Source organism: Pseudopipra pipra, chromosome 10 (assembly GCF_036250125.1).
Source record: "Pseudopipra pipra isolate bDixPip1 chromosome 10, bDixPip1.hap1, whole genome shotgun sequence".
Classification (NCBI taxonomy): Eukaryota; Metazoa; Chordata; class Aves; order Passeriformes; family Pipridae; genus Pseudopipra; species Pseudopipra pipra.
In genome coordinates, this window is record NC_087558.1 from 14,178,394 (window position 1) to 14,203,879 (window position 25,486).

A 25,486-nucleotide genomic window follows, 5' to 3' on the forward strand; every position below is an offset into this window, starting at 1 on the left:
TCTGCACTGACAGGGCTTGTCCTGGGGCCAGACCTGCTCTGCACAGCAGGGACACTGGGGGTGGCTGCAGCTGAAATAGATGTAGCTCAGCACATCCTGAAATGGAAACAGCACTTGGATAAACTTACTCCCTTGGGAGTGTTGTACTTGCACTTTGACGCTCCTGTGCCATCATGAAAGTCACTTTGGATTCATGTTGCTAAACACAAATGGGACAAGTGTTCTAAGAGGTTGTTGGACCTAAATGTAGTGAGCAAGGAATAGATTTTTCAAACTGAATGCAGTTAAAAGGTTAAAAAGAAATTACCAGAAGTATTCAGTGGTCAGAAGCATTCTCTTCACTCACTTCCACTGGAAGAAACAAGTGTCTCCCATGCTACGTTTAGTAGAAGTCTGCCAGTGAAACTGTACAAGTTGTCACTTAAATCTAAATAAAATCACAGCAGCCTACAGGAATTAGATGAATGATTTTTATTAGCTAGAGGAAAATAGTTCTGCTTTCCTCATTTGATAATAATACCCTCTATAATGTGCCAAGGTAACTCATTTAATGCGCTTTGCATTGTCTCTCCATACACACTATATATAGAATAAAAACATGTTTCTCTGCACTTTGGTCAGACACAGCTTACTTCAAAAAACCCAAACAAACCACCACAAACTAAACAAATGCAAACAAACAGAAAACCCCCACAAAACAACAAAGCCTAAGTAATCTATAAAGAATCTCTAATTCTAAAGGGACTTTAAATCCTATAATTAGACTTCTGCTGCACTTAAAAATTATTTAAGTACCACATGCATCTAAAAGTCAGTGGTGCAACAAAGACATGAAAATAAAGTCTTTTAAACCTTTTAATCTGTAATTTAAAAAAAATGACCATAGGCGAGTATGTTAAAAAGAAAAACATTTTCAACATGAATAATAACTTTAAAAATAGCTTTCTTTTGTACTGTGTCTGTTTGCAAACCTGACTCAGACAGCCTACTTAGATTTCTTCATTGGCTGCCAGTGCAATACAGGTTCTTTTCCTTTTTCATGTCAGTATAAACTGCATTATTTGTCTGCTCAGCTTTCTTTTTATATAGCTCAGGTTGAAATCCCTTATGCTTTGGCACATTGTTCTCTTTCCTCCTGTTCCACAAAAGTCAAGTAACATACCAGGCCCCATAGTGATTCTTGAAATACATGAATAATGTGTATTCCATTAAGAGAGAGTAACAATATCCCATAAAGGACAGTAGATTATTTTTTGCTTGCCAAACTGTACTTGTATGTTACTTTAATACTTTTTTTGACTTAGTGACTATGGAGGGAATCTGATACAGCCCACATTTTGTAATTTACATGATGTTGTCAAGTACAGATCTTTGAAATCCTTGTTGCTAGCATTCCTCAGGAAGGTGTAGGTGTGAAATATGCCCACTCCAAACCAAATTCCATGGTTCTAGTCAGTGCTTGACTGGTCACCTAGGAAACTTTTAATAATGGATTCACTTGGCTTGGTAATGCAGTCTGGTATGATCAGATTTTTCCAGTTCCCTGTAATTTGAAAATGTAGTGCTTGAACAACAAAAAAAAGTCATAATTTAATCTGTTCCATAGAGGAAAACCCTATCCTCTGTCTTCTGTTTTAGTCATAATCTAAGATATCATGTTCTTTATTCTTTCTGTGGTGGCTTCTGTAGAATTACTTTAAATTGCATGACCTTTAGAATAAATGATTTTGAAGGTATTGAACCATAATTGCTGTGTTTGTGTCTCTCTGTGAGTCAGTTTGTCTGTGAACGCCTTGCATTGGAATCCTCTGTGGATGTCCTCCTGTCCTTTTGAGATGTGCTTGTGGGATTTTCTTCTGATTCTTGCCTACAAAAGGCTGCTAACACTTAAATGGGATAAAGATGGAGCAATTTATCTTCCAAATCTGTCTTACCCAAATTTTTGGATGTTCGAATTGATTGCAGCATTGAAAGTATTTATTTCCAGTTTCTTCTTTGCTATGCATTGTATTGCGGGAGTGTCAGTCTGGTTCAGTAGAACCAGCAGTTAAAATTGTCACTGGGACTGTTGAGGAAAAGGATTGTGTCTTGTCACCTGTTCCCCCACTCCCACTTGAAAAAGAAAAAGTGGTGTCAGGATGTGAGAGAAATCTATGAAACTGTGCGTGGTGGGGAGGGCAGGTAGAAATGTTGTCTGCAGTTGATGAACTTGGGCAGTGTCAGATAAAACTGTAGGTACTGGGTACATGGTGTTGTCACTGCTTAAAGGTTGCATCAAGGAGTGACTAGGTAAGAGCAAGGTCTCAAAGCAGATTGAGTGTTTTGGAATGTACAGAAATACCATCTAAGTCAGGAAAACCCTTAGAGACAAGGAAAAAAAAAAGGCAGAGAAAGCATCATATGTGGTTATCTTATCCCTGCTCTTCCTCACATACACCATTACAGCTGCAGTTGAGGATGGACTAGCCAGGCCTGGTAGGAGTGTTCTTGGAAGTGATCTGTTGACCAGGGCTGAATCTAAACTTTATTTCAGTGGAAACAGTCCTGGCGGCTCCTGAGACTAATCTCCATAGTTTGACTGCTAGTTCAGACAGACTTGAATTTCATTACAAGGGGTTTTATGTTTCTCTACAGACTGTGTGCTCTGACAGGTATTTTTGCTTGACTGAGCAGAGGTACACTTGAAGTATCCTGGTAGGGGGTTGCAGAGCATCACATGAGTAATTTGCAAGGTGCATTTCTTCCACAAAGTGAGAAGTGGATTATCATCTCGTGTGTTAATTTTGCTGGTGTCACATAGAACAAAATGGCAAGTGGTGAATGATTTTAATACACTTAGGATGATGTCTGGAGTGTCTGAAGGCTGCTAAGCCTGCGGTGGTGGGCAAGGCTGAAGGGTTAATAGGAATGTTTTCCATAGTAGCCACTTCTAGCACGTTACTGGGCTGGTGAAGATAAATCCAGAGGATGTTTTTTGAGAAAGTGAAGCAGCAACAAGCACTGTGTCTGGAATGCTATTTGTAGGCGATTGATTTTATTTTCTTGTGAGGATTGATCTTATGGGCTCTGCTTAGAGGGCAGCTGCTGCTTGCACTTGGACTGAATTGGGGAACTGCAGTGTTCTCTGGCATCCTGGCTGGTCTGATTAAATACTTGATTTTGGATAGGAGTCCTGTCCTCCTCGTAGCTTTGAATTGCATAGTTTGGTTATTCAGCGTAATGCATAGGGTTCTAAATTTTGTTTAGTAGTTTAATTGGGAAGCTGTTTAGTGGGATTTTGTGACCCTATTCGAACTGTGTTAAAAGCTCTGGAATGTGAAGAGGAAATGGGTTGCATGGTCATTTGCCTGCATGCAGTAAGAGGGCAAAATTACCACTGCTATAATGTGCATAGGCTCTGAATAAAAAAACCAACCAAGCAAACCCCTGCCCTTTTGTCTCTGCCCAAGGACTTAAAAGCACTAAATGCCGTCCTTTGGGGGACTGATTTCCATGACTGGTTTTTTTGTCTTGTTTTCATGAAGAGTATGAACCACTGGCTTTCAGGGGAGTTACTGAGGATGGGTGAAGTTCTCTGGCACCATTCAGTCCTGTGATAAGAGGTCACAGAATTAGCTCAGACTGAAAACTAGTAAGTTATTTTTGCTTTGAAGATTCCTTCCTGTCCAGTAGTCATACTAGCTTTGTATTTGTCCTGATCTAGTTATTTACAGAGTAGATGGGTTTACTTGCTTCTTCTCCCTGAGGATAATTTTAGATACAGTACCCTTGTCCATAGCAGTTCTTGTTTGGTGATGTTTCAAGCTTATAATATGACAGTGTATTTGCCTCCTCTGTTTGAATGAGATACAGGCAGGTCATAAAGCCCCCGATCCAGTTCTGTTCCATGTATTTTTTCTTATGAACTGTGCCCTGAAAACGTATTAATACGTGTTCCTTATTTTTCTCCCTCAGATAAACTACTAGTCTTTACTGTAGCAACTAAAGAAACCGACGGCTTTCACCGTTTCATGCAAACTGCAAAGCACTTCAACTACACAGTGAAGGTATTGCATGTTTTGTACCAAATATTCGTACTGTACATGCTGTAAAACAGAACCAGTAAAGAGTAACTGACCTTGTCTGAGCTTTCTCGTGTGCTGGGACAAGGTAAAATAGTTGCAGAGCTTGGGGGCAGGAAGGGCACTTGCTGCTCTCCCTGTTGCTTATCTGCTGGTTCCCCTCTGAAGCATCATGGGAGGGAGCTGCTTTACAGATTTGTAGCCCTTGTGGTCAGCATCCTCAGTCACTCACCGGTTCTGTCATGATTTATCATATAGCCTTGTTTTTCAGAGTGGCTGATTTTGTTTGCATGAATACTTCTGGAAGCTGTACTGTACTCATAGGGCTTGGATCTCCTTCCTCAAGAAAGGCTGGATCCCTGCTGCAAGGAAGGAGGGAGGGTCACAACTGAAAATTTCACTGTGTTTTCCAGGAACCTCTAATTCTGAGAGGACAGTGCATTTCTGTAATTCTTACCAGCCTTTTCTGCCTCGCTCCATGCCTCCATATGTCATGTTCTTAGGCTGGCCTCTGCGTGACCTTGGGAAAAGGGAGGGCACCAACCTTCTAAACTTTCCCCACAAATTGGTTCTGCCAAGAGAAAATCCAGGAATTCATATGGTGTTATGAAATTTTTCAGCTTACTTACCACAGTGCCTGCACTATAAATAGGAAATTATTTGGGTCTCTGAAGTTTGACTTCTACCCGGGAAGCCTGAGCTCTGGATACGTCTCTTAGCTTTGCAGATTTGTGTGAAACATCATGCAATGTAGTTCTTCCAGCCTTTATACGTTCCAAAAACATTATGTTCAAAACCCAGTAAGAGTTTATTTTTTTCTTTTTTTTTGACAGGTAATCTGCTATAGCGCTTGGCTTGGGAGGAATTTTTTGTTTATCTGATTTTTAGCAGTGAGCTGTATAGTGGGGAACCTGTCCTTCCCTTTTTGTGCAAAAAGACTGGAGTTTGCAATTTGAATTAGTTATACCCTGATCCACCAAAGTCTCTTGAGCCTCCTGTTCCTAAAGTGATTCTATTGATTTTTAAAGGTCTCATTCAGAATGTTTTTCTAATAGAAATTTTGGTACAATTCTTGCCTTTTTTCTTTCTGAAGGAGGCACACTGAAATAAATGGCAGTAGCAGGCAATTGCTCGATTCTTATTTGGTTAAAAAATGTCTCTCTCATGTTTTTGCAGTGATGTCATTGTGCTGAATGCTGCTTCAGACATGGAAAACTTACCATGCTGGAAACGATGGCTTGCTATGCCTTAGTGTGTTGCTTCTGCTTTAGCATCTGTTTTTAATAAGGGCCTGCTTTAAAAAAGCCTCATGGTTTTGGGTACTAGCAAAAAGTGCTTTTCTTTTTTCTTGTTCCAGGTTCTTGGAAAAGGTGAAGAGTGGAAAGGTGGTGAGCTGCCTAACTCTATTGGTGGAGGGCAGAAAGTTCGATTGCTGAAAGAAGGCATAGGAAGCTATGCTGATCAAGAGGACTTGGTTGTATTGTTTGTTGAATGGTGAGCAAACCTGTCTTTTTGTCTTTGTATTTTAGTCTGGGCAGGCGTGCAAAAGTAACTGCTGTGACATGCTGAAAGTTGCACGCTGCTTTTCCTCCTCGCTGTTTCATTCGAGAGAGTTTGCTTCTATTTTTCTTCATTCATAAAAATAGTAGATTGCTTTTGGAACAATCATTACTTTTTTAACAGATTTACAGATGTAAGATTTGTTCATAGTTCTACTGCCTCAAGGGGGTAAAAAAATGTTATTGAGAGCTGACAGGCTTTTAGGGAAGCATTTGTCCTCTCCTTGTTCAGCTGTGGTGAGAGCAGGATGTGGCTGCAGGCTGGGAGTGTGAATGGGAGGGGGAGCAAAAGCAGCTCCAGAAATAAAGTGGCCAGTAGGGACTAGAGGCATAATCTTGTTCCATGAAGTTATAGTGATATGGAGGAAGCTGGAAAATGGGTCCCTGAGGAAATCATTTAAAAGGAGAACTGCTTTTACATGTTAGAGTACCAAGACAAGAGACTTGGTGCCAGTTGTACCTGTCCTGTCTGTGTGATAGAAGGATGGAGAGACAGTACTGCTGTGTGCAGGTGCCAGATTATAGCTCATAGCACAGCTATGCTTGAACATCCTCCCTGGAGGCCAGATAGGTTTCTCCTTGTCACAGAAAACAGGGAGCTCAAACATGTTCGACTCACACTTTTTCCATTGCTTCCCTCTGCTTTTTTCTTCTCCTCCTCCTCTTATTTTGCTTCTGTGACAACAGCATGATCACAGTAGCTAGGAATACAACTTAGAGCAACTACCAAGCCCTTCCACACTAAAGTTAACCAGAGCAGGGTCACAGCTTTAATCTCTGCAAGGAAGGCATGAGACCAAGCCTCGAATCAGGGACAAAGAAGCTCTGATTGCAGACAGGCAGCCTTGGAGAGGTTCAGCTTGGAGAGTGCAAGCTTGGAGAGGTGCATGCATGGGTTCACACTGCTGGTACCAAGTCATATTGGAATGTCTGCTCCAGAATTGTCTTTAAACTTTTAACTTGTTCTATTTATTTATTTATTCAAATTTGACAGCAGAAGAATTTTAGGGACACTTTTTTGAGGTAGAGTTTTGATAGTATTTGTACAGCAGACATCATCACAAGACAGGAAGTGGTTGGACAGTAGCATTTTATGGATAGTTAATTTGTTGTTTTGCTGAAGTTATCACTTCAGGAAAGTTGGAGTAGCCTATGAAACTGGTAGCAAATTCAAAAATGTTACTCAGTTTTTTGTTATAATTCTACCCTTTGTGATGAGTTGAAGATAGACCTAGAAAGCCAAAAATCTAAATCATCTTCAGCAATTTATAAATAAGCATTATAAGGTACACTTTTGATGAAGATCTTCTTTATATGCCTAGTTGACTGTAAAGGTAACATAGTTTGAAGGTAGACATTCGGGTTGTGAATGTTTTTTGCTATTGACTTGATCAATTTTGCATTTGCTAAGTGGAAAAAGGATCTTTCTAAAAGTAAATATATTACATGTTTGTTCATGATGTTATCCTACTAACCATACATACCAATAGCTGAAACTTTAAGAGATTAATTTGGAAGATTTTATTTTTTACTAAAGCTCAGATGAATCAAACGTTTCCCAAATGTTTTCAACTTATATTGAATTTGTTTTCAAATTTATTATCCTGATTCATCACTATTTTCTTCCTATATAGTAAAGTATGCAAATTTGTTATCAGATTGCTATCAGGGTATAGCTCAAATTCCTCTCCAGCATAGTTTATTCTCTTGAGGGGCAGGCTGTCTGCTGGCGTGGAGTAGAGAGTACAGAGGGCCATGTGTGTCAAAGTGCAGAGGCAATAATCTTTCTTGCCATGAAAAATCACAGGATTTAAGGCCTCCCAAGTTCTCGAGATCCATAATCCCAAGTACATATATATTTAAAACTGGTGGAACTGTTTTCAGATAGAAGAAAAAAATAGTTTGCTGATTCTAGCATTATATTTTAATTCTAATGAGCTTTTTAATTTCCAAAAATCCCGGTTTGCAATTTAAGTGTTGATCAATATAGCAGTAAGTTTGGAAAAGACAAGTGTCATGAACTTCCTTTCTTCTTCAAGTGTTTCTTATTATATTCATTGTGAAGCATTTGGAATATTAATCTTGGGGGTGGGGAAAGGAAATGTCTGGTTTGCTTACTGTAACTAGGCAAAAAATTTCTAGAGAACTGTTTAGTTAAACTTAGTTTCTTGGGTTTTTTAAATAGCTCGGAATGCTGGAAATAATTTGAGCTTCTTTTGTTGACAATTCATGTCTAGGTGTACATAGAAAAATGTCTGCAGAGGGAACCTCATTTAAATGAGGCTTTTTTTTTCGCTTGAGCTAACTACTGGTTTATTTTGGACCATTTCAGATTGAACTGGCTAATGGCCAGTATAGACTGGATAAATTGGTTGATGCTGTGACTGTTCATCCAGAATTCCCACAGCCATCTCTTTGTATCATGGAAGAGTTTTGAAGCCTCTCAGTTTGTTGTTTGTTTTGTTGTTTTGTTTTGTGGGTTTTTTTCCCTAATGTTTGTTAAAATGTTAAATTTTAACAGTTTAAGGGATAAACATATCTCAAAATGTTTAAGGTGTGATCCTGGTGGGGATACAGTGTAAATGACAAAATAGCTGTGTGGCTGCACAATGCAGCTAAGATAGATGAGACAGGGGACCTGAACTGCTAGTCACTAGTGGGCCCTCTCTCATTTGTATTTTGAGCTCTTAACCTGCAGCTCCAATAGTAACAAGTTCTCATTGTTACAAAAGTTGTGGATGCCAAAATTGTATGGTCTGTTTTAGAGGACCCAAGTCACCGTTGCTGTTTCCCGTGTTGCCGGGTGCACAGCCAGGATGCTTTGCTGCTGCAAAAGAGGAGGAGACATGGGTAGATTCCAGTCCCAAGCAACTGCCATCTGGGAGCTTCAGGAAATAGGATTGGGTTGTGGAAACTTTTTGGGTTCTTTTTTTCCCCTTGCTTTCAGAAGGAATCAGAAGGAATTATGAAGAATAAATAAGAGTATCTGAGCTTTTTCCTGCTTGCCAAGGAAGCCTGCTTCTTTTTCCTGGATATATCCACACTCTTTTCTGTCAAATTTTGAAGTCCTGTTTAAAGCAAGCCATGTGCATCACCCTTAATAACAGCATAAACTGTAAAGGATAGTCCTGGGACCTGTTTTATGGTGGTCTTAGTGGTGTAGACCTGAGGTGAATCTTCCCTTACAGTAGGAGTTGAGTGCTGGATAGGCCAAATGTAATCTGACATAGCAGGTAAACAAGAAAAATGATGCATTTATAGGTTTTCATTTGACTCCAGGAGTTTCCCTGTTGCCTGGAGAGAAAAGTGGGAGCCTCATAAAGCAGCTGATGAGGACACTGGCAGCAAGGGGCAGAAGGCTGGTGGAGGTCCTGCCCAGGAAGAGATGTGGTGGCAGTAAATCACCTCTTGATAAAACAGAGTGCCTTGGACATTAATGGAAAATGTAGGTTCATGCTGGATTAATACTCCTGCATAATATCCATTGCAGTTTAGCAGCTCAGTACTGTGCTTTGGATTATAAACTGTACTGTATTAAGTAGCATATCCCTTTCACAAACAGAGCCTGTGGCTGGCCCAGCATGTTGCTCAACTTTGGCTTTCTTTTACAGAATGACAGTCCTAGGAAGCAATGTTCCCGGGCTATTTGGTTCCTTCCTGCAGCTGTAAGTCATAGCAGCAGCAGCACTAACCTGATCAAAGAGGAGAAGCACAGCCTGCCATAAACTATTAAGTTGAAGCCTCAGACAAATCTCTTTTTGTCTGCCTTCAACTTGTCTCCTGTTTCTTGCATGTTCTACAGGCTCATTCTGGCATTCAATCGGGCTACAGAAATCAAATGGAAAAGAGAGTGAAGTGTATTCCTGTATATTTGGGCAGAAACAGGCATTTTTTGCAAAACTGGGGAAGCTCCAAAATGTACACTATTTCTTTCCAGCATTCTTCTGCCAAAGTTACAGAAAAACATAACAGTGAGAGTTTTCAGAAACCCACTTACTTATATAGACTACATAACACACTTCCTCTCCAGGGTTCATACTTTGCTTTGCGGTGAAAATCTTTTGCATTTGTAAGCCAGCTGTTGTTACTTCTCTTAGGCCAATTTCATGGAATCCTCTTTGAATTAAAGACATCTTTAATAATTTCAGAACTATAATAAAGGAGTACCATAAGTCAGTAATGGTTGATCTGTTGGCACTATTGCTGTGTAATAATACATTGCAATGCAGAAAGTTCTGTGCCCTGCAAGCTGAAAGCTGCTGAAGCTAAAAGACTTTGCAAGAAAAACATCTTGGTCAAGGTTAGACCTTGATTTTTGGCATCTGTACCATTCCTTTGCCCATTATCAGGGCTGATGACTTTCAGTTACTAAGTTATATGTGTGGACTAAGAATATACCCGTATTCAGATGAGGAAACTTTGAGGCTGAGATGCTGCCATTAAATTAAACTATTGTGCTTCTTCAACCAGAGACTAATCTGTGACGTGATTCCAATTTTACTGTGTCATTCTTCATGCTGTGTAAAGTGAACCTTAAACTGGGAGGCACTGGCACAGGTTACCCAGGGAAAGTGTGGATGCTCCATCCCTGGCAGTGTTCTAGGCCAGGTTGGATGGGCCTTAGAGCAAAGTGGGCTAGTGTGTGGCATCCCTGCCTGTGGGGGGGCAATTGGAAATAAATGGTCTTTAAAGTCCCTTCTGACCCAAACCATTCTATGAATAATGCTTTTATATGTGGATCTCAAGTACAAAAAAGAAACCATATACTGTGAATATTTTAATACTTTATATGTATTTTGAGGTTTTGGTTTGGTTTCTGTGTGTGGTTTTGTTTGTTTGGTTTGGTTGGCTGTGCTCCACGACTCCCCTCCGAGACATTGGTTTAGATATGGTTCAACAACAAGAAACCACTAAGCTCGTGATACCACATTCTTACATGACCTTTGCCAACTCCATCCAGATTTCTTTCTGTTTTGGGGTAGTGTTGATCTTTGGCTGTGGGTAACTGCCAAAGATGAGCCCTCCACTTTTAGGTCTTTGTCCTCAATAGGAATTGAGACTCAAATCTGATCAACACATAAATACATGTATTTATGAAGTTTTTCATAAATACATGTTGTGACATTTAGAGTCTTTTGAGGTCTTCAGCACATTAAAGAAGCTTATGGAGAAATCTGTGTATCGTCAGGATGCAACATAGTTTATGTGCAACTAGACTTTATTGAGATCTAAATACATTCTTAATAATACTTTTCTGAAGAGTCAGTGCTATTGTGTTTTGGAATAAGATCATCTAGAGTTTCCCAGTGAAAGTCACCTAAATCATCTTTCAGTCCTACTTTCATCTGTTTTGATTTTTTTTTTTAATTGCTGTTCTTAAAAACATAAACAGTTTTCTAAAGGGAATTTTTGTTCTCAAAATATCTGAAATAGGCAAATTGATTTCAGGCAGACAAAACCTGAAGGAAAAAGAATGTCCAAAATGTGGGTGGTTAAAAAGCAGAAGGGGAAATTGTATTGGATAAATAGTGTTGATTGAAATTTTTCTCCTAGAAGAGTATAAAATTTTTTACATGGTGATAAAACATGATTTCACTGTAATTTTTCAGAATAAAAGGGCTGTTTGATTTTTAAAATTTGAATAGTCCAATGATTTTTTGTTTTCAACATAGAAGCATTAAAATTAAACTAATCTAATGAATGTATTTCTTTACTTTTCAGCTATGATGTTATCTTTGCAGGGGGCCCTGAAGAGCTCCTAAAGAAATTTCAGGAAACTAATCATAAAGTGGTGTTTGCAGCAGATGGACTCATTTGGCCAGATAAAAGGCTAGCTGACAAGTATCCTGTTGTCCGGAGTGGAAAACGATTCCTGAACTCAGGAGGCAAGTGTGATCCTCTTGTGAACCCATTAAACCCTTGGACTTGAACATGACTTATCTCTGTTATCTGTTTTATGTATTTGTATGTGAAACTGTTCCTGAATTCCCCAAGTGTAATATTGAGGACTGAGTCCTATTCTTCCTCTCTCCTTCCCACTTCAATAGCTGCTCTTCTGTGCTCGAGCATAGTTTTCATTTGAATTTGCATAGTTTGCTTGGCAATAACTTCTAAAAAGCAGGTAAATAAAGTGACAGCTTAGCAAGCAACTGTGCATTGCCAGGAAATGCTGTGCAGGGATGACCCAATTGCTTCAGAAACAATGTAGTGTTCAAGCCCAGTCAAAGCATCACATGATATTATTTATAGGTGCAGTTTAGCTGGGTCAGAATTTTCTGACTTGGCTGCCTTGTTCTTGTGGATCTCTGCATCCAGGAGAGGAGCTGGTAGCTCTGCCCAGCCTGTCAGCATGGCTGACATGGCTCATTCCAAAAGGAGTGGGAGTTACTCCTGTTAATCTTAATGATGGGTTAATTCTGGAATCCTCATTTAAATGCCAGTTTTGGTAATAATTTTGCAGTTGATTAATACATACACTGACACTGGTACTCTATAACTGCTGCAGAGCACAGAATGTCACTTCTAATACATGGAGTTGGGCAGTGTGCAGGTCTGGGAGTGTCCCTGTTTCTTTACCTCCTCCTTTACCTCACCTATCTGCACTATCTTTTTTTTTATTTTGGTTTAAAAATAATGTATATTGGTTTTGAGTTGAATTCTTTTTATATTTCTGGCAGTATTACATTCAGGCATCTCTGCCAATAAGAAGTGATTGATGAATAGCGAACTTTTTCCACAGATGGGCTTCTTGGGAAAAGTGGTAGTCTGATCTCTTTGGTGTTCTCAGGACCATCCTAAACAGATCTGTTTTAATTTTTCCTTAAAATACCATTAGTATAAAAGTAACCATTAATTATGAACTTTTTGAAACAGAACTGTTATGTATCACAGGAAGAAAACTGGATTCTGAGCCAAGTTGTATGAATTTCATACTTTTCCTTTGCTGGCACCAGTCAGAATGAAGTCCCTGACTGGTAGACAGCATTGGCAGGGTAGTGCTTTTTATGGAAATAACTTCTGTGTGTGTGATTTTGCAGGATTTATTGGTTATGCTCCATATATAAATCGTATTGTGCAGCAATGGAATCTGCAGGATAATGATGATGACCAGCTGTTTTACACCAAAATCTATGTTGACCCATTGGCAAGGGTAGGTAGTGAATGGCTTTCTCATTTCTTTCTGCTTGAAATAACATGCTACTCCTCCTAAAACACCAGGAGATAAAAAGAAAAGGAATGCTGTCTCTTTGTTCTGGAGTGCCATATTGACAGTTGTGTTTGCTCTCCTGAGGTTCTTACTGCTGGAATGATGAACAGGCTTCCAAAGGGTCATGACTTGATATATTATTTCAGGCTGTCTTCAGATCCAGTCAGGTTGAGCTTCACTGTTAGAAATAATAGCTCTGAGGTATATGATCAGACACATTCATCTCAATGAGGGTCCCATGTACTTGGCAGTTTGACGGCCAGAGAATGTGGCATTTTTCCAGGGTGTCACTGAACTACTTGCTGATCCAGTGTTTTATACTTTGGCTTGCTGCCATTTCAGATCCTGCCTTCAGCTTTTTGTGCAAATATGTTCAATAAAGCTGCATCGTAAATTTTTGGTGAAGACCTCTTTGTGCCCTAGCTTAACAAAGTTCTCTGCTGAGTAGCAGCATTAAAGCATGATAGATGTCAGAGGCATGTCCCTGGTGCTGGAAAAAGAGAGCTAAGGAAAGTTAGCAGTGTATTGATGCAAAAAGACTTTTAGAAGCTGATAAAACAGAATTTTGAAAATGATTTTGATAATTTGTATGCTTAAGGCAGATGCAAAGTTTTTGAAATATATACATGTTTTTCCTGGCATAACTTAATGGAAAATCATGTCTATTTGGATGCAGGTTCAGAAATAGAAGAGAATATTTCTGTTAGAAGGGACATACAGTGACCATCTAGTCCAACTGGCTGACCAGTACAGGACTGACCAAAAGCTAAAGCATGTTGTTAAGGTCATTGTCCAACTGCCTCTTAAACACTTGACAGGCTGGGGGCATTGACAACCTCTCTAGAGAGCCTGATCCAGGGTTTTACCACCCTCTTCATAAAGAAATGCTTCCTGATGTCCAGTCTGAAGCTCCTCTGGTGCAGCTTTGAACCATTCCCAGCAACTCAGCACCTCCTTCTCCCCTTCCCCTCCTCAGGAAGCTGTACAGAGCAAGGAGGTGGCCCCTCAGCCACCTCCTCCAAACTAGACAAACCTGGAGTCCTCAGCAGTTCCTCATAGGATGTTCCTTCCAGCCTTTAATGTTCAAATTGATTTCATGGAAGTGAAGTCAGATGCCAGGTATGCAATTGAAAAGACAGGGTGTAGAGACATTAAAGCTGACTCTGCACCAAAGTCAGAAGTAATATAATTAGTTGTCTAAACAGATTGTCTTCCAGACAAGAAATGTGTATCTCTGTGCAAGGCACTACTGCACCATGATTCAAAACACCTTCATGGTGCTTACTGTGCATTGCTACTGCTGTTTTATATGATAATGCCCAATGCTGTAGAATACGTGAGAAAATTTTGGAAGACCAAAACAAAGTGTGCTGTCTGTATAAGGGTTTTAACTGTGTTTTAAAGGTTATCTACTTTGATTAACTTTTTAAAAATGGTAAAACATGGTACTCAAAGTAAGAATTGAGGTAGGATTAATAATACAACATTAGAAAAATGTTTTAAAACCGCTAGTGTTTTCTATTCTGACATGATACTTAAAATTGACTTTTGTATTTTTGAAACTGTGAAACACAGTATGTTTTGTTGCTTGGCCAAGACTTGCTAATTTTCTTGAGACACAGATTTGCTTTGGCTTACACTGCTAAATTGCTCTTTCTTTGGAGAGTTATAACCTTTATCCTTTGGCTTTAAAGTTTTTGCATATATAAAACTGATTGTTATATAGCTGCACAACTCTGGAATTCAAAAAAAGTAACAATATAAAATAAAGAATTGTATTTAAGAGCTGAACATGTAGTGTAGTTTTGCCTGATTACTTGCTGCCACTGTGGTATAATTGCAACATTGCTGTAAAAATATTGGCTTTTAGAATGCCTCAACATCTTTGGTACTTTTATTTCAGGAACGCATTAACATTACTTTGGACCACAAATGTACAATTTTCCAGACCCTAAATGGAGCTGTTGGTAAGTGTATGATTTGCACATTGTGTGTTTTATTAACTGTTATTAACACTTTCTTTGCTTAACGATGAATGTAGTTCCCTAAACATATGCTTCTTTTAAGGAAATATTTGGATGGATAGACCTGATTAATAGATTAGTTACAGGTCTTTTCAGTTGAATATTAATTAATTAATTGATTTCTCATGTTGATAAAATATTTGATTTAAAATAGAGAAATAGTTTTTTAATAAATTAAGTTAGCAGTAAATATGGAATTAAGAAAATTTTTCATAAACTTTCACAAACTTAATTACAGGAGTAAGATAGGTAATTAAAATTGTATTTTAGATGTTCTCAAGCAAATGGCTATACATAATGAAATGCAATGTGGAATAATGTAGAATTTCCTTTACTCAAATGTCATGAATTTAAATAGAAAAATGCATCTGTGCAAACTTCTTTTCTTACATTTAACCTCCAATTAAGGAAAAACTCTTTGTAGTCAGATCACATCTGAAACAACTATGATTTCTCTATAAATATCATTTGCACTAAATTAAAATTATTTTTTAAGCAGATTTTATTCCAATACTGAAGGCTGCTGATGACAAACTCTGAGATTTTGTCACCTTATTTAGCATAAAGAGCTTAGAATTCAAGATCTAATTAAAAAAAAAATGAACAAAAGCTTCCAAATAAGTAACACTGGTAATGATAGCAACAGCAAGGTATATTGTATCAGCAACGACTTAAAGAACTCTGAAATTTTAGCTTTTATTTATGAATTTATTACTGTATGGCTTTGATTTGCAGATGAAGTCCTTTTGAAATTTGAAGAAGGAAAAGTAAGAGCAAGGAATTCAGTGTATGACACACTACCAGTCACCATTCATGGAAATGGTCCAACTAAAGTGAGTGGTAGTTTGTTTTTATTTTCTTGCAAAACCACAATTCTGACATAAGTAAAAAAAAAAACAAACAGTGGTAGAAGTGTCTGAAGTTGTCATAGCAACCACCACTACACATTTCCATTTAATATTAGGAATTGCAAGGATAAAACCCCTATTCTAATAGCTCTCTCAATCATGTTATTCTGCTGTCACTGTAACTTGATATCACTGCTGAAACAACTTGTTCTGCTCCCAAATTCATTGTAGCATGGGATATTAGGAGAGAGTAAGATTATGTTAATTTGTTCACTAACACAAAACAGTTCTTGAAGCTAGAGATGAATGTCTGTGTGGTTATTAAATTGTGATCAGAAGAAGAGATTTTCAGGGGGAAGATAAGCTAACCAAGAGTGACAGTCTGGGATACAAAACAGTAACACATCCATTCCTACCAGAGACCTGGGTGTGTATATACATATATAAAAACATATATCAAATACAGGCAAAAAAAAATTCTCTGTGTGTGTGGGTGGCTTTTGTTGTCTTCAGTGTCATTGATCACTGCCTGCAGTGTGCCCACGGCTCATGAGCTTTGGGTTCACGGTAGAGCAGTCTCTGTCCTGTGAAAGAGCTGTTGTGACAGATTCTGTTCATGTGTAAGGATTCATTGGTCCAGAGAACCTTGCACGGTTTCTCTGAGAGAAATGACTATGTTTTGGTAATATGGCAGTTGCATTTTTTTGCTCTGTGTCAAAGTGTAAGGGTGTATCATTTATAGGAGCATCTGGTGGCTGAAGGATTGGGCATGGCTACTTTCTAAGTTCTTCTGAATAAGTGTTCCTTACTATAGCTAGCTCATTGTTTTCAGAAAAATGGCTTTCAGGAGAATTAGGTTTGAAACTCATTAATATCCCAGAGATGGCTGCTGCTTAGCTTTTGCACTGTTTTTCATTTTTGGAATTAGTGAATATAATGATGTTGTTATCTGTTCGGCTTATAATTACTCACTAGTAGTGAAATATTTGACCAATTTCTTCCATATTGCTACAGTTATTTTTGCCTCAATTAAATCCTGAAGTTATCTGTCATCACTGGCTTTGCTGACACATTGCCAAAGAAAAGTTCTGTGTTTTACAGTTGGGCACACAGTTTAGGATGGAACTCCTTATACCAATCCATGAGTTATGTTACATTCAACAAAACTCAATCTTTGCATGTAGTGATGTGGTTTTAAAAACAAAGAGGAAATTCTTACTATGCATCACTTTGTCAGTGTGGTTAGATTCTTCTCTTTTAAACTTAGAATTGAATTAAGAGGACAATAGTATACTAGGATCGGAAAAATTTTTAATTAGTTAGTAAAGAAACTAGAATGAAAGTAATTCCCAGAATTTATTCCAAACAAAGTTTTTTATTTAGAAGATACTTCTGTTTCATATTTAATCTCTCCAATTTGCAGGTTAGTAAATAGCATTGGTTAGAGAAATTTTTTGAAATGGATACCAAATTATCCTCACCTTCTGACATGAAATTTTTTTTTACCTCAAGTGCAATGTCATTTTATGAAATACTCATTTTCATAGACTTTATAGTACATATATAATCTGTTTTGTAAAGAAAAAGAATAAGAAAAAGTTTTTACCATCTATTTTTGTTTGTTTCTTGTCAGTTGCCTTTAGTTACAAGAGATTAAAGAATAAGCCTGAATTGTTAAAGGTACAGATCACCATTTGCATACATGTTTCATTAATCCGAATTGTTCATTTATTTACCAGATTCACTTGAATTATTTGGGAAACTATATTCCTAATGCTTGGACACGGGAAACTGGTTGCAGTGTTTGTGATTTAGACTTGTTAGACCTGTCAACATTAACGGTAAGAAAACTCCAATCTGGAACAAACCCCTTTTGAATACAGTTGAGAGGTGTATAGTGATTTCGGAGGCAAAGTGGCTTTGTTATGCAATATCATGTTTCTTAGACACATCAGGACTTTTTTTCTGGTACATGAAACTGTAAAGATGAAATTGTAATTCACTGGAATTATCAGTGGCTTTAATATAGGCTTCCTCAATATTACTGAAAATGATCCCATCCCCAAAAGCCTTCCAGATCTTTACCTCTGTTACTGAAGGTGAATGAATAATTTTTGAATCATGCAACGTACAAGTGAATAATTAGAATTTTGGGGGAAGTAGAAAAACTCTTTAGATATTTCAGATTTTTAGCAGCAGACCTACAAAATAGTAAGTATGCATCAGTTCAACAATTTCTATTACAAATAGAGTTTAATATTTAACTAATATGGTTACAATTCCTATTTTCTGAGGTAAACAGTCAAAACTGCTTTACCTTGTAAAGGACAATACAGATATCTGTATTGTATATGCAAATGTGTTTCTGTAGAAAAAGTATAATGTGATTGAGTCTGGATTTCAGTACAGAATTCTTGTAGAAAAAACATACACATGACATGTGTGTATATCCAGTATTTGGCAATTTTGGCTCTTTGGCTCCAAGCATGATGTCTTTAGTGTCTTTATGAATATTTCAGCTTTTACTCAGTAATTTTAGGCAGAGTAAAGACTAAGCTCTACCATGTGGAATTGTGAGACTTGTACTTAAAAAGAAATTCTGATTTTTCTTAACAGGCTGTTTCCAGCAGCTGTTTTGTTTCTGTTCTGTACTGAAGTTTTGAATGGGAACAGGTCTTAGAAGGTGGCGTTGAGGATAGCATGAAAGAAGTAGTGGCTTGTTATCTTTGTAGTGAAGGGAAAAAGTGAAAGAATTTCTGGGCAATAAGTAGCTAATGGACTGGGATATAAATTTAAAAAGTCATTACTGGGATTGTAATAACTTTCAGATTTTTTTAATATTTTTTAATTTTATTTTTGTTTTTAAGAGACAACATTTGAATGGTGATTTAATGAAATAGTGTTGGCACTCACATCATAAAGTTTACCTGCAGAAAACAAATTGTCTAAGTTTTTTCTAATGGTATTGGTAATTAAAACATGGTTGAGGGAGCAGTTAAATCTTAAAGCCAGCAACAGGGAGTAGCTTGCAATGATTTACTGGACAGTTTCCTATGGTTTATGTACATCTACTTGGAATGTGTATTCCTTACTGTAGTGCATTCTTTGGACTTCATACCTCGCTTACTCTGCCAGTAGAAATAACAAGGCTTTTCTTGGCCTCAGTGGAAGTGTTTACTTCAGGCATTTTGAAGTACAAGCAGTATTTCATTTTCTGAACGTGCTTTCTGTTCAGGCCTGTCTGGTTGCTTCTTGACAAGAAATCCTCAGTGAAAAGAGCAGTACTACTCTGATAATTTTTCCCATATTGTTTTATTTAACTTTCTGCATTTGTACACTCATATCTTCTGAGGATTTTGCTTGTTTTTTGGAGTTTTGTTCAAAGGAGCTGAGAGCTTCATGTGCAGTCTTCTGCTCAGTCCTTCTGCCCTTCACAGAAACAGGATCTCCTGGGCAGTGATCATGGCTGAGGTGTGGAAACACGCAGTAGCTGCTTTCATCTGGTAATGTCAGCAGCCTGTACCACCCTCAAATTAGTTATCTCTTCAGGTAAAAGCAAGGTAATGGAAAATAAGTTGAAGAATGCACCTGGACAAAACTGTACATTTTTGCCACTTTTCTTAAGTTGTTGGTTTTTTTCATTTTTTTTTTTTTTTAAACCTAAACTAAACTGGACAACAAACTTAATTGCCCTAGAACTGCTTCTTAAGTCCTAAAGCTTGCTACTGCTATGAAAACTTTCATAGTTTTCAGTGCATCTGGAAAGGATGACCTCACTCATCCTCTCACTTCACTGGTAACTCCTGTGTCAAGAGATCTGGGACTTTGCTCTGTGTAGTTGTACTGAGACACTCTTCTGTATTTCTTCCAAAAATTGTCACATGCTCAACTACTGCTTGTGAAAAAGTAAAAATATGTGACCTCAGAGAAAACGTAACATCCTGGTGCAGACTGTGTTTCCAATGTGTTTTTGCTCAGGCACAACTGGGAAGAACCAAAACCTCTGACTTAATATACTCAAAATACTTGTTGTAATGTAGATTCAGATTATGCAGTGACAACTCTGTGGTAAACCAAGGTCTACATTGATGAACTCTACTTTGAGAAGATGCAGTTTACAGGAATTTTTACTCAATTTTTTAAACACTATTTTGCTTTGGTCACAGATTTTAGTGCAGAGCCAAGTAGTTCACACTTCAGTGTACTGAAGCAGTGTCAGTAATTCCTCACTCTCTGTATAAGCTTTGCAGGTCTAGCCTGAACCTATTTCCCTTTGTCCTAGAGAATAAGGGGAGAATGACAAAATACAGTTACTGCAGCAGTTCTACCGTTGGCAGCACATGTGTGTGCTCAGCTTGGTCCGATGGCTTTCCTGGCCATCAGTGGTACCAGTTCCTGTGACACCACTCTCAGGTGCCTTTTTCGAGACACATATGTCTTCATCAGTTATTTTGAAGATATTAGGATCTCCCTGTGAGTGCTTATTAGGTTTGCAGATGAAGCTGTGAATAGGAGGTAGTCAGGGTAAACACTGGTGCCTAATGTTTCCGATCTGGTGCCTTTGCCAGGGTGTTTCTGGATTTCCGATGTAGACAGTGACACTAAAATCTCAGCATGTGTTGATGGTTTATCCAGACACTCTTCAAGTGGGTGTTGGAAAGCTAGGGAAAGCTAACTGGCAGACTTTTATACTCATATAAGGTTTCTCTCTGAACCTTGTAGTGGATTAGACGTTTGTAATAATTGTCTGGGTTTGAGATGGAAATAATTTTTGTTAAATCAATGTATTTCTTTGTGTAGGAGTTGAGGCCTCTGAAGGTTAAATTTCTTTGTCTTGCATAATGTAATGCTATACTTTAGGAATCAAAAAGCACAGAGGTGCTGTCAGTGTTTGTTTTAGTGGTTATGATCTCTATCAAGCACAGGAATTCCACACCAGGAATTAATACCACTGTTCAAAAGATATGAATTCACATTAAAATAAGGTGGATAAAAGTTCAATATCTTTGGATGTGAGGAGAGAATCTCTAATTAGATTATCAAAGATCTTCCTAAAATCAGTGGGTGGGGAAGTAATGCAAAGCCCACTTGAAATGATCAGGGAGAAATAGTGCATATACATTTAGAGAAGGGTACTGCAGTCTTCATCCTAAAGTACAAATGACTAAAATATTTTGTGGTATTTATTCTTTAACTATTTTTAAAAAACTAGTCTTCCTTATATTTTCTTGTAAATGTAACTTATGTATGTATGTGTGTTATTTTCAAAAAATGAGTTTGCTGTGCCATTCTAGGTATATTTCCTTAAATGCTTCTTTTGGTGTTTTAGTATTCTTTTAAAGTAAGAATTTTAAAAAGAATAATACATTATTTTCTGCTTCCAGTTTGTTATTGAATTCAAAGAATTTTCCAGCAATATTAAATCCATTATCTTTGCTTTTTTGTGAAGCCAGTGAAAATAAACAGGGCACATAGCACTTTTGAGCTAGTTGGTTTTGATTGCTTGAAAGCTGTGTGGACTAAATTTACTACAACGTGACATTAGTTGCTCTTTAATATAACTAATCTTAGAAAGGAGGCAAATCTTATTGGTTATGTCAAAATATCATTTTTTTTAGGAATATCCAAGAGTAAAAATTGGTGTTTTCATTGAACAACCAACTCCTTTCCTACCTAAATTTTTAGACAGACTGTTGACTCTGGACTACCCACGGGAGGCACTCAGTATATTCGTTCATAATAATGTAAGTATGATGTTACTATTGTGCAAAACTTCAATTTTGGAAATTATGTGATAAATCGAAGTGCATGAGGGAGTATATGGATTCTATATAGGAACACAGTTAAAATGCATAGGAAGAGATAATTTTTCAGAGTTTAGTATGCTGCACTGTGAAAAATGCACAAATTAAATGAAATTGTGGCAGGGCTTACTGAAGTCTTTTTAAAGAAACTGCTTAGATTCTTTTAGTAATGAAAAAGAATGTGTTTTGAAGTGTGTGCTTCTGGGAGAGGTACTGCTTGACATAAAACAAGAGAAGAGAGTAAAAATAGAATAGTTCCAGTTGGAAGGCACCTACAACGATCATCTAGGCCAAGTGCCTGACCACTTCAGGACTGGCCAAATGTTATTAATAATTGTCATCTAATAATTGACATAGGTTTTGCTTTTCATCTTGATACTCCAATGCATTTGTGTTTCTCTTGGCATTCCTGGTGGGACCCATGGGAAAGACTGATGTGTTCAGATATAGTCTGATTGGTACTACAGAGAAGTTGCTTTTGAATACTTTTTGCTAATTACCTAATGGTCTGGTGTTGCTGATCCTTCACTAGTGCCTTCAGTCAAGTTTTGCTATTTTGAGCAGCCTGGTCTAATGGAAGGTGTGGGGTTGGAAGGAGATGATCCTTAAGGTCCTGTTCAACCCAAACCATTCTGTGATTCTGTGATTTTAGTGAGCGAGGTGTCAAATGTGTACGATTCTTTTGGAAGAAACTGGGCTGGAAGAGAAATGGGAGTAAAAATTAATTGTACCCTTTCTCACTGTGTGTATATTACTGTTGATATGGTAGCATGAAAGGGATAAGTAACAGAAGTAGAGCTTATCTTTAAAGCCTTCAATGTGCTTTCCTAAGGGGATGTTAAAGGTATAAATGTGATATGCACATAGGAATTGTAGGCTATTTTGTTGCTTCAGCCAGAAGTCATGTTATGGTATTTGAAATGAATATAAAAACTGAATAGCTTTTTATTACAGTGGGAGGAAAACCCCTACCCAATATTTTAATTATTCTAAAGTCAGGCATAATAGGCAGAAGCTACACTGAAGACACTGGTTTGGAAGCAGTGAATGCAGCTGAGCTCTCGTAAATAGAGGTAGGGTAAATAGAAATTAAAGAAACAATCAGTGTGACTGCATTTTAGAGAAACAATGAATGTGCCTGCACACTTTGATACAGGTGGCAGCTCCCTCTCTAAAGTGATTTAGAGTTGCATGAAAAACTCCTGCGTGAGGCTGTAGGATGGGTTTTAAAGATTGTAACATAAATATCCTGAAAAAATATTGCAGAAACAATCTGTGAATCTTGCATCATTGTACAGCTTTGATTAATATTGCTGATGTTCTGGATTATTTTGCTAAAATTTTGGACAGAAGAGCTTTATTTTAAATGTTTGGCATCTGTTTCTTTAGGGAAGAATACAATGTGTTCTTGGACACTTATGTTTATGATTTCATAGCAGTGTACTTTACATCTGCTATAAACAATGTTAACATGATTGCAGGAGGTTTACCATGAAAAGCACATCAAGAAATTCTGGGAAAAAGCCAAGAATATTATTAAAAATATAAAAATTGTTGGACCTGAAGAAAATCTGAGTCAAGCAGAAGCCCGAAATATGGGAATGTAAGTTGTAATTTATAAATATGTTCTACTGATGCATACTACTAGCATGTTTTCATTTTGCATGTATGTTATTTTGCATCTTAACCATTAACAACTTTATATATTCAGATATGAAAGTGGGAGCTTTTTTTGGTAGAAAAGATCTAGACATAAGATATGAACTGTTGAGTGTTTTATGGTTTTGTCTAATATAAGAAACTTTTAGTCATTGTGAAAACATCCTTCTGCTTTGGACTACCTAATAGCCTCATCTTCTGATGGAAGCATAGACAATGCATAAACAATAGTATTTGTTTTATTTTTGTTTTTTTATTCAAAACATTTTTAAGCTAACTTTTTATGGAATAGAAGTACCTGTTGCATTGGATATGCTTTTAACAATTGCACTTTGGTTGTTTTAGTCCCTACTCTTTTCCTCAAGTGACATTATATTTAAATAAACATACCGTTAAGGCTTGATCTGGGTGTGCAGGTGATGGAATTATATTTCTTCCTGTGGTTCAAAGAGGCAGGAATATTTTTTTAAGTGATCTAGCTTCTTCTTCCAGTGGGGAAAAAAAGAAAAAAACAAACCAAAACCGAGACTTGCAAAGGCAACTGACTTTATCTTATGCTTTATCTTGCCTTTTCTCTTTTTCTTTTTTTTTTTTTTTTTTTTTTTATTCTTACTAGAGTATCCAAAACTTTAGTTTTTAAACCTGGCACTTGCCAGGCCTAAATCTGAACCTCGGAGTTGGTATCCCACATCAGGTCTCCCTGTCCAAAGGTTTCTTTACTGGCTTCAGCACTGGCTGCTATCACAGAGTTGCTCGTGGCTCTTCCAGCACATCAGTCATAGTATAGAGTTTTACAGACCAGGATCCCACCAAGATCAGAGTCCCAGGTGGCCCTTGACCAGACTTAATTCTTGGAAAGTTGTTTAAATGGCATTTTGTTGTGCTGAAGCCACTTGGAAACTGATCTGTGGCTGAGATCCAAGCCTCTCCCCTTGCCTTTCTAGGAATGCCGCAGATGTCCAGTGTTAGTCTGTGCAACCATTCACTTGTTTATAAATAATTCTTTTCTTTATTTCTAATAGTCTCTAAAACAAATGTGCCATGTTTGCAAACTCTTGCCTTTGCCTCTTTGTTGCTATATAGACAGCATAAAGCAGAATCTTCAGTGTAATCACTATCTGTACTGTTACTAAATCTCACCCAAAGATCTTTAAACCTGTCATCTTTCGATAGAATATACCTACTTATGTGAAAGAGCTTTTGATATATGGTCTTTGATTGATCTATGGATAAAAAAATAGTAATTTAAGTGCATATTTAGCATGCTAAATAAATAAAAATGCTATCCATTTAGGTTGAACTCAATGATCTCAGAGATCTTTTATTTGTTTAGTCTTTTCCAACCGAGTTGATTCTGTGATTCTGTAATATTTACACAAAATTATTTTAAATTCTGTTTGAAAGGCAGGGAGATAATCACATGTGTGATGTGTGATCCCTGTGTGGATGTAATTTGACCCATGTTGCTCCCGTTTTGAAAGGCCCCTCTAATAAAGAGTCTGTCCTAAAGAGATACATCATATATAGAGAAAACATGAAGTATAATGTGTGTGGAATGAGACAATGGCAAAACACTGAATCATCCAAAAAGCCTGTGTTAGTAGTAGGATCTTTCATGTGGACAATGTAGATATAATTCAGTGGCTCTCTTCAATTTGTCTGAAGCAGATTCAGTTAATCTGCTGCTTGCTTTGCACACCTGATCTGCATGGCTGCCCTTGTGAACCTCACCAACTTCACTGGAACAAACACATTTCACATTTCTTTAAAAAGTCTAATTTGGAAGTACAGGATGTTCAAGGCAAGGGCAGTTACTCTAATAAATTATTTGCTTTTCAACCCTTCATCTGGCTTTGAGCATCATAACCTCATTTATTTCTCACTAATACTGCAATGGGAATAGCTTGAAAAGAGTAATTCTTCAAACTTGTTTATTGTTTTGATTTACAGAGATTGATATATTCAGTCTTCTGTTTAATTTTCTCCTGCCTCTATCTGCATTATTGACTGATAGTTTTGTTCCATCTGCCTCAAACACTTGCTTTCTCTCCTTTTCCAAATTAGCTGGTTTTAGTATCTCTGTTAATTTCCGGTAGACTTAGAATTAATTTGTTCTCCTCACTTGCACATTTCACACAGAGTCTATTTATTTGAAGAAGCAAAACAGGATTCAATAAATACAGAGAGGGGCAACTTAAGCATTGAAGGACTAGTTTTTCAGCAGAATACTTTGAGTATATAATGCAGTCGATCTACTTTTCTCATTCACATAATAAAGAATAATTGAATCATTTACTTTCTTGCTTCTTCTTGACATGGAAAGC

General features: G+C 37.4%; 1 protein-coding gene across 3 annotated transcripts in view; it reads left to right on the forward strand.

Moving 5' to 3' along the window:
* Nucleotides 1–25,486, forward strand: part of PLOD2 (procollagen-lysine,2-oxoglutarate 5-dioxygenase 2) — a 65,712-nt gene that overhangs the window by 25,403 nt on the left and 14,823 nt on the right. For all 3 annotated transcript variants that reach the window (XM_064666362.1, XM_064666361.1, XM_064666360.1), the window contains exons 2-10: nucleotides 3,955–4,046; nucleotides 5,419–5,555; nucleotides 11,342–11,505; nucleotides 12,658–12,770; nucleotides 14,731–14,794; nucleotides 15,587–15,684; nucleotides 17,439–17,540; nucleotides 21,318–21,443; nucleotides 22,985–23,106. In XM_064666362.1, coding sequence (XP_064522432.1) covers nucleotides 4,011–4,046; nucleotides 5,419–5,555; nucleotides 11,342–11,505; nucleotides 12,658–12,770; nucleotides 14,731–14,794; nucleotides 15,587–15,684; nucleotides 17,439–17,540; nucleotides 21,318–21,443; nucleotides 22,985–23,106 — 962 coding nt within the window. In that variant the 5' untranslated portion in view covers nucleotides 3,955–4,010. The remainder of the gene's footprint in view (nucleotides 1–3,954; nucleotides 4,047–5,418; nucleotides 5,556–11,341; nucleotides 11,506–12,657; nucleotides 12,771–14,730; nucleotides 14,795–15,586; nucleotides 15,685–17,438; nucleotides 17,541–21,317; nucleotides 21,444–22,984; nucleotides 23,107–25,486) is intronic.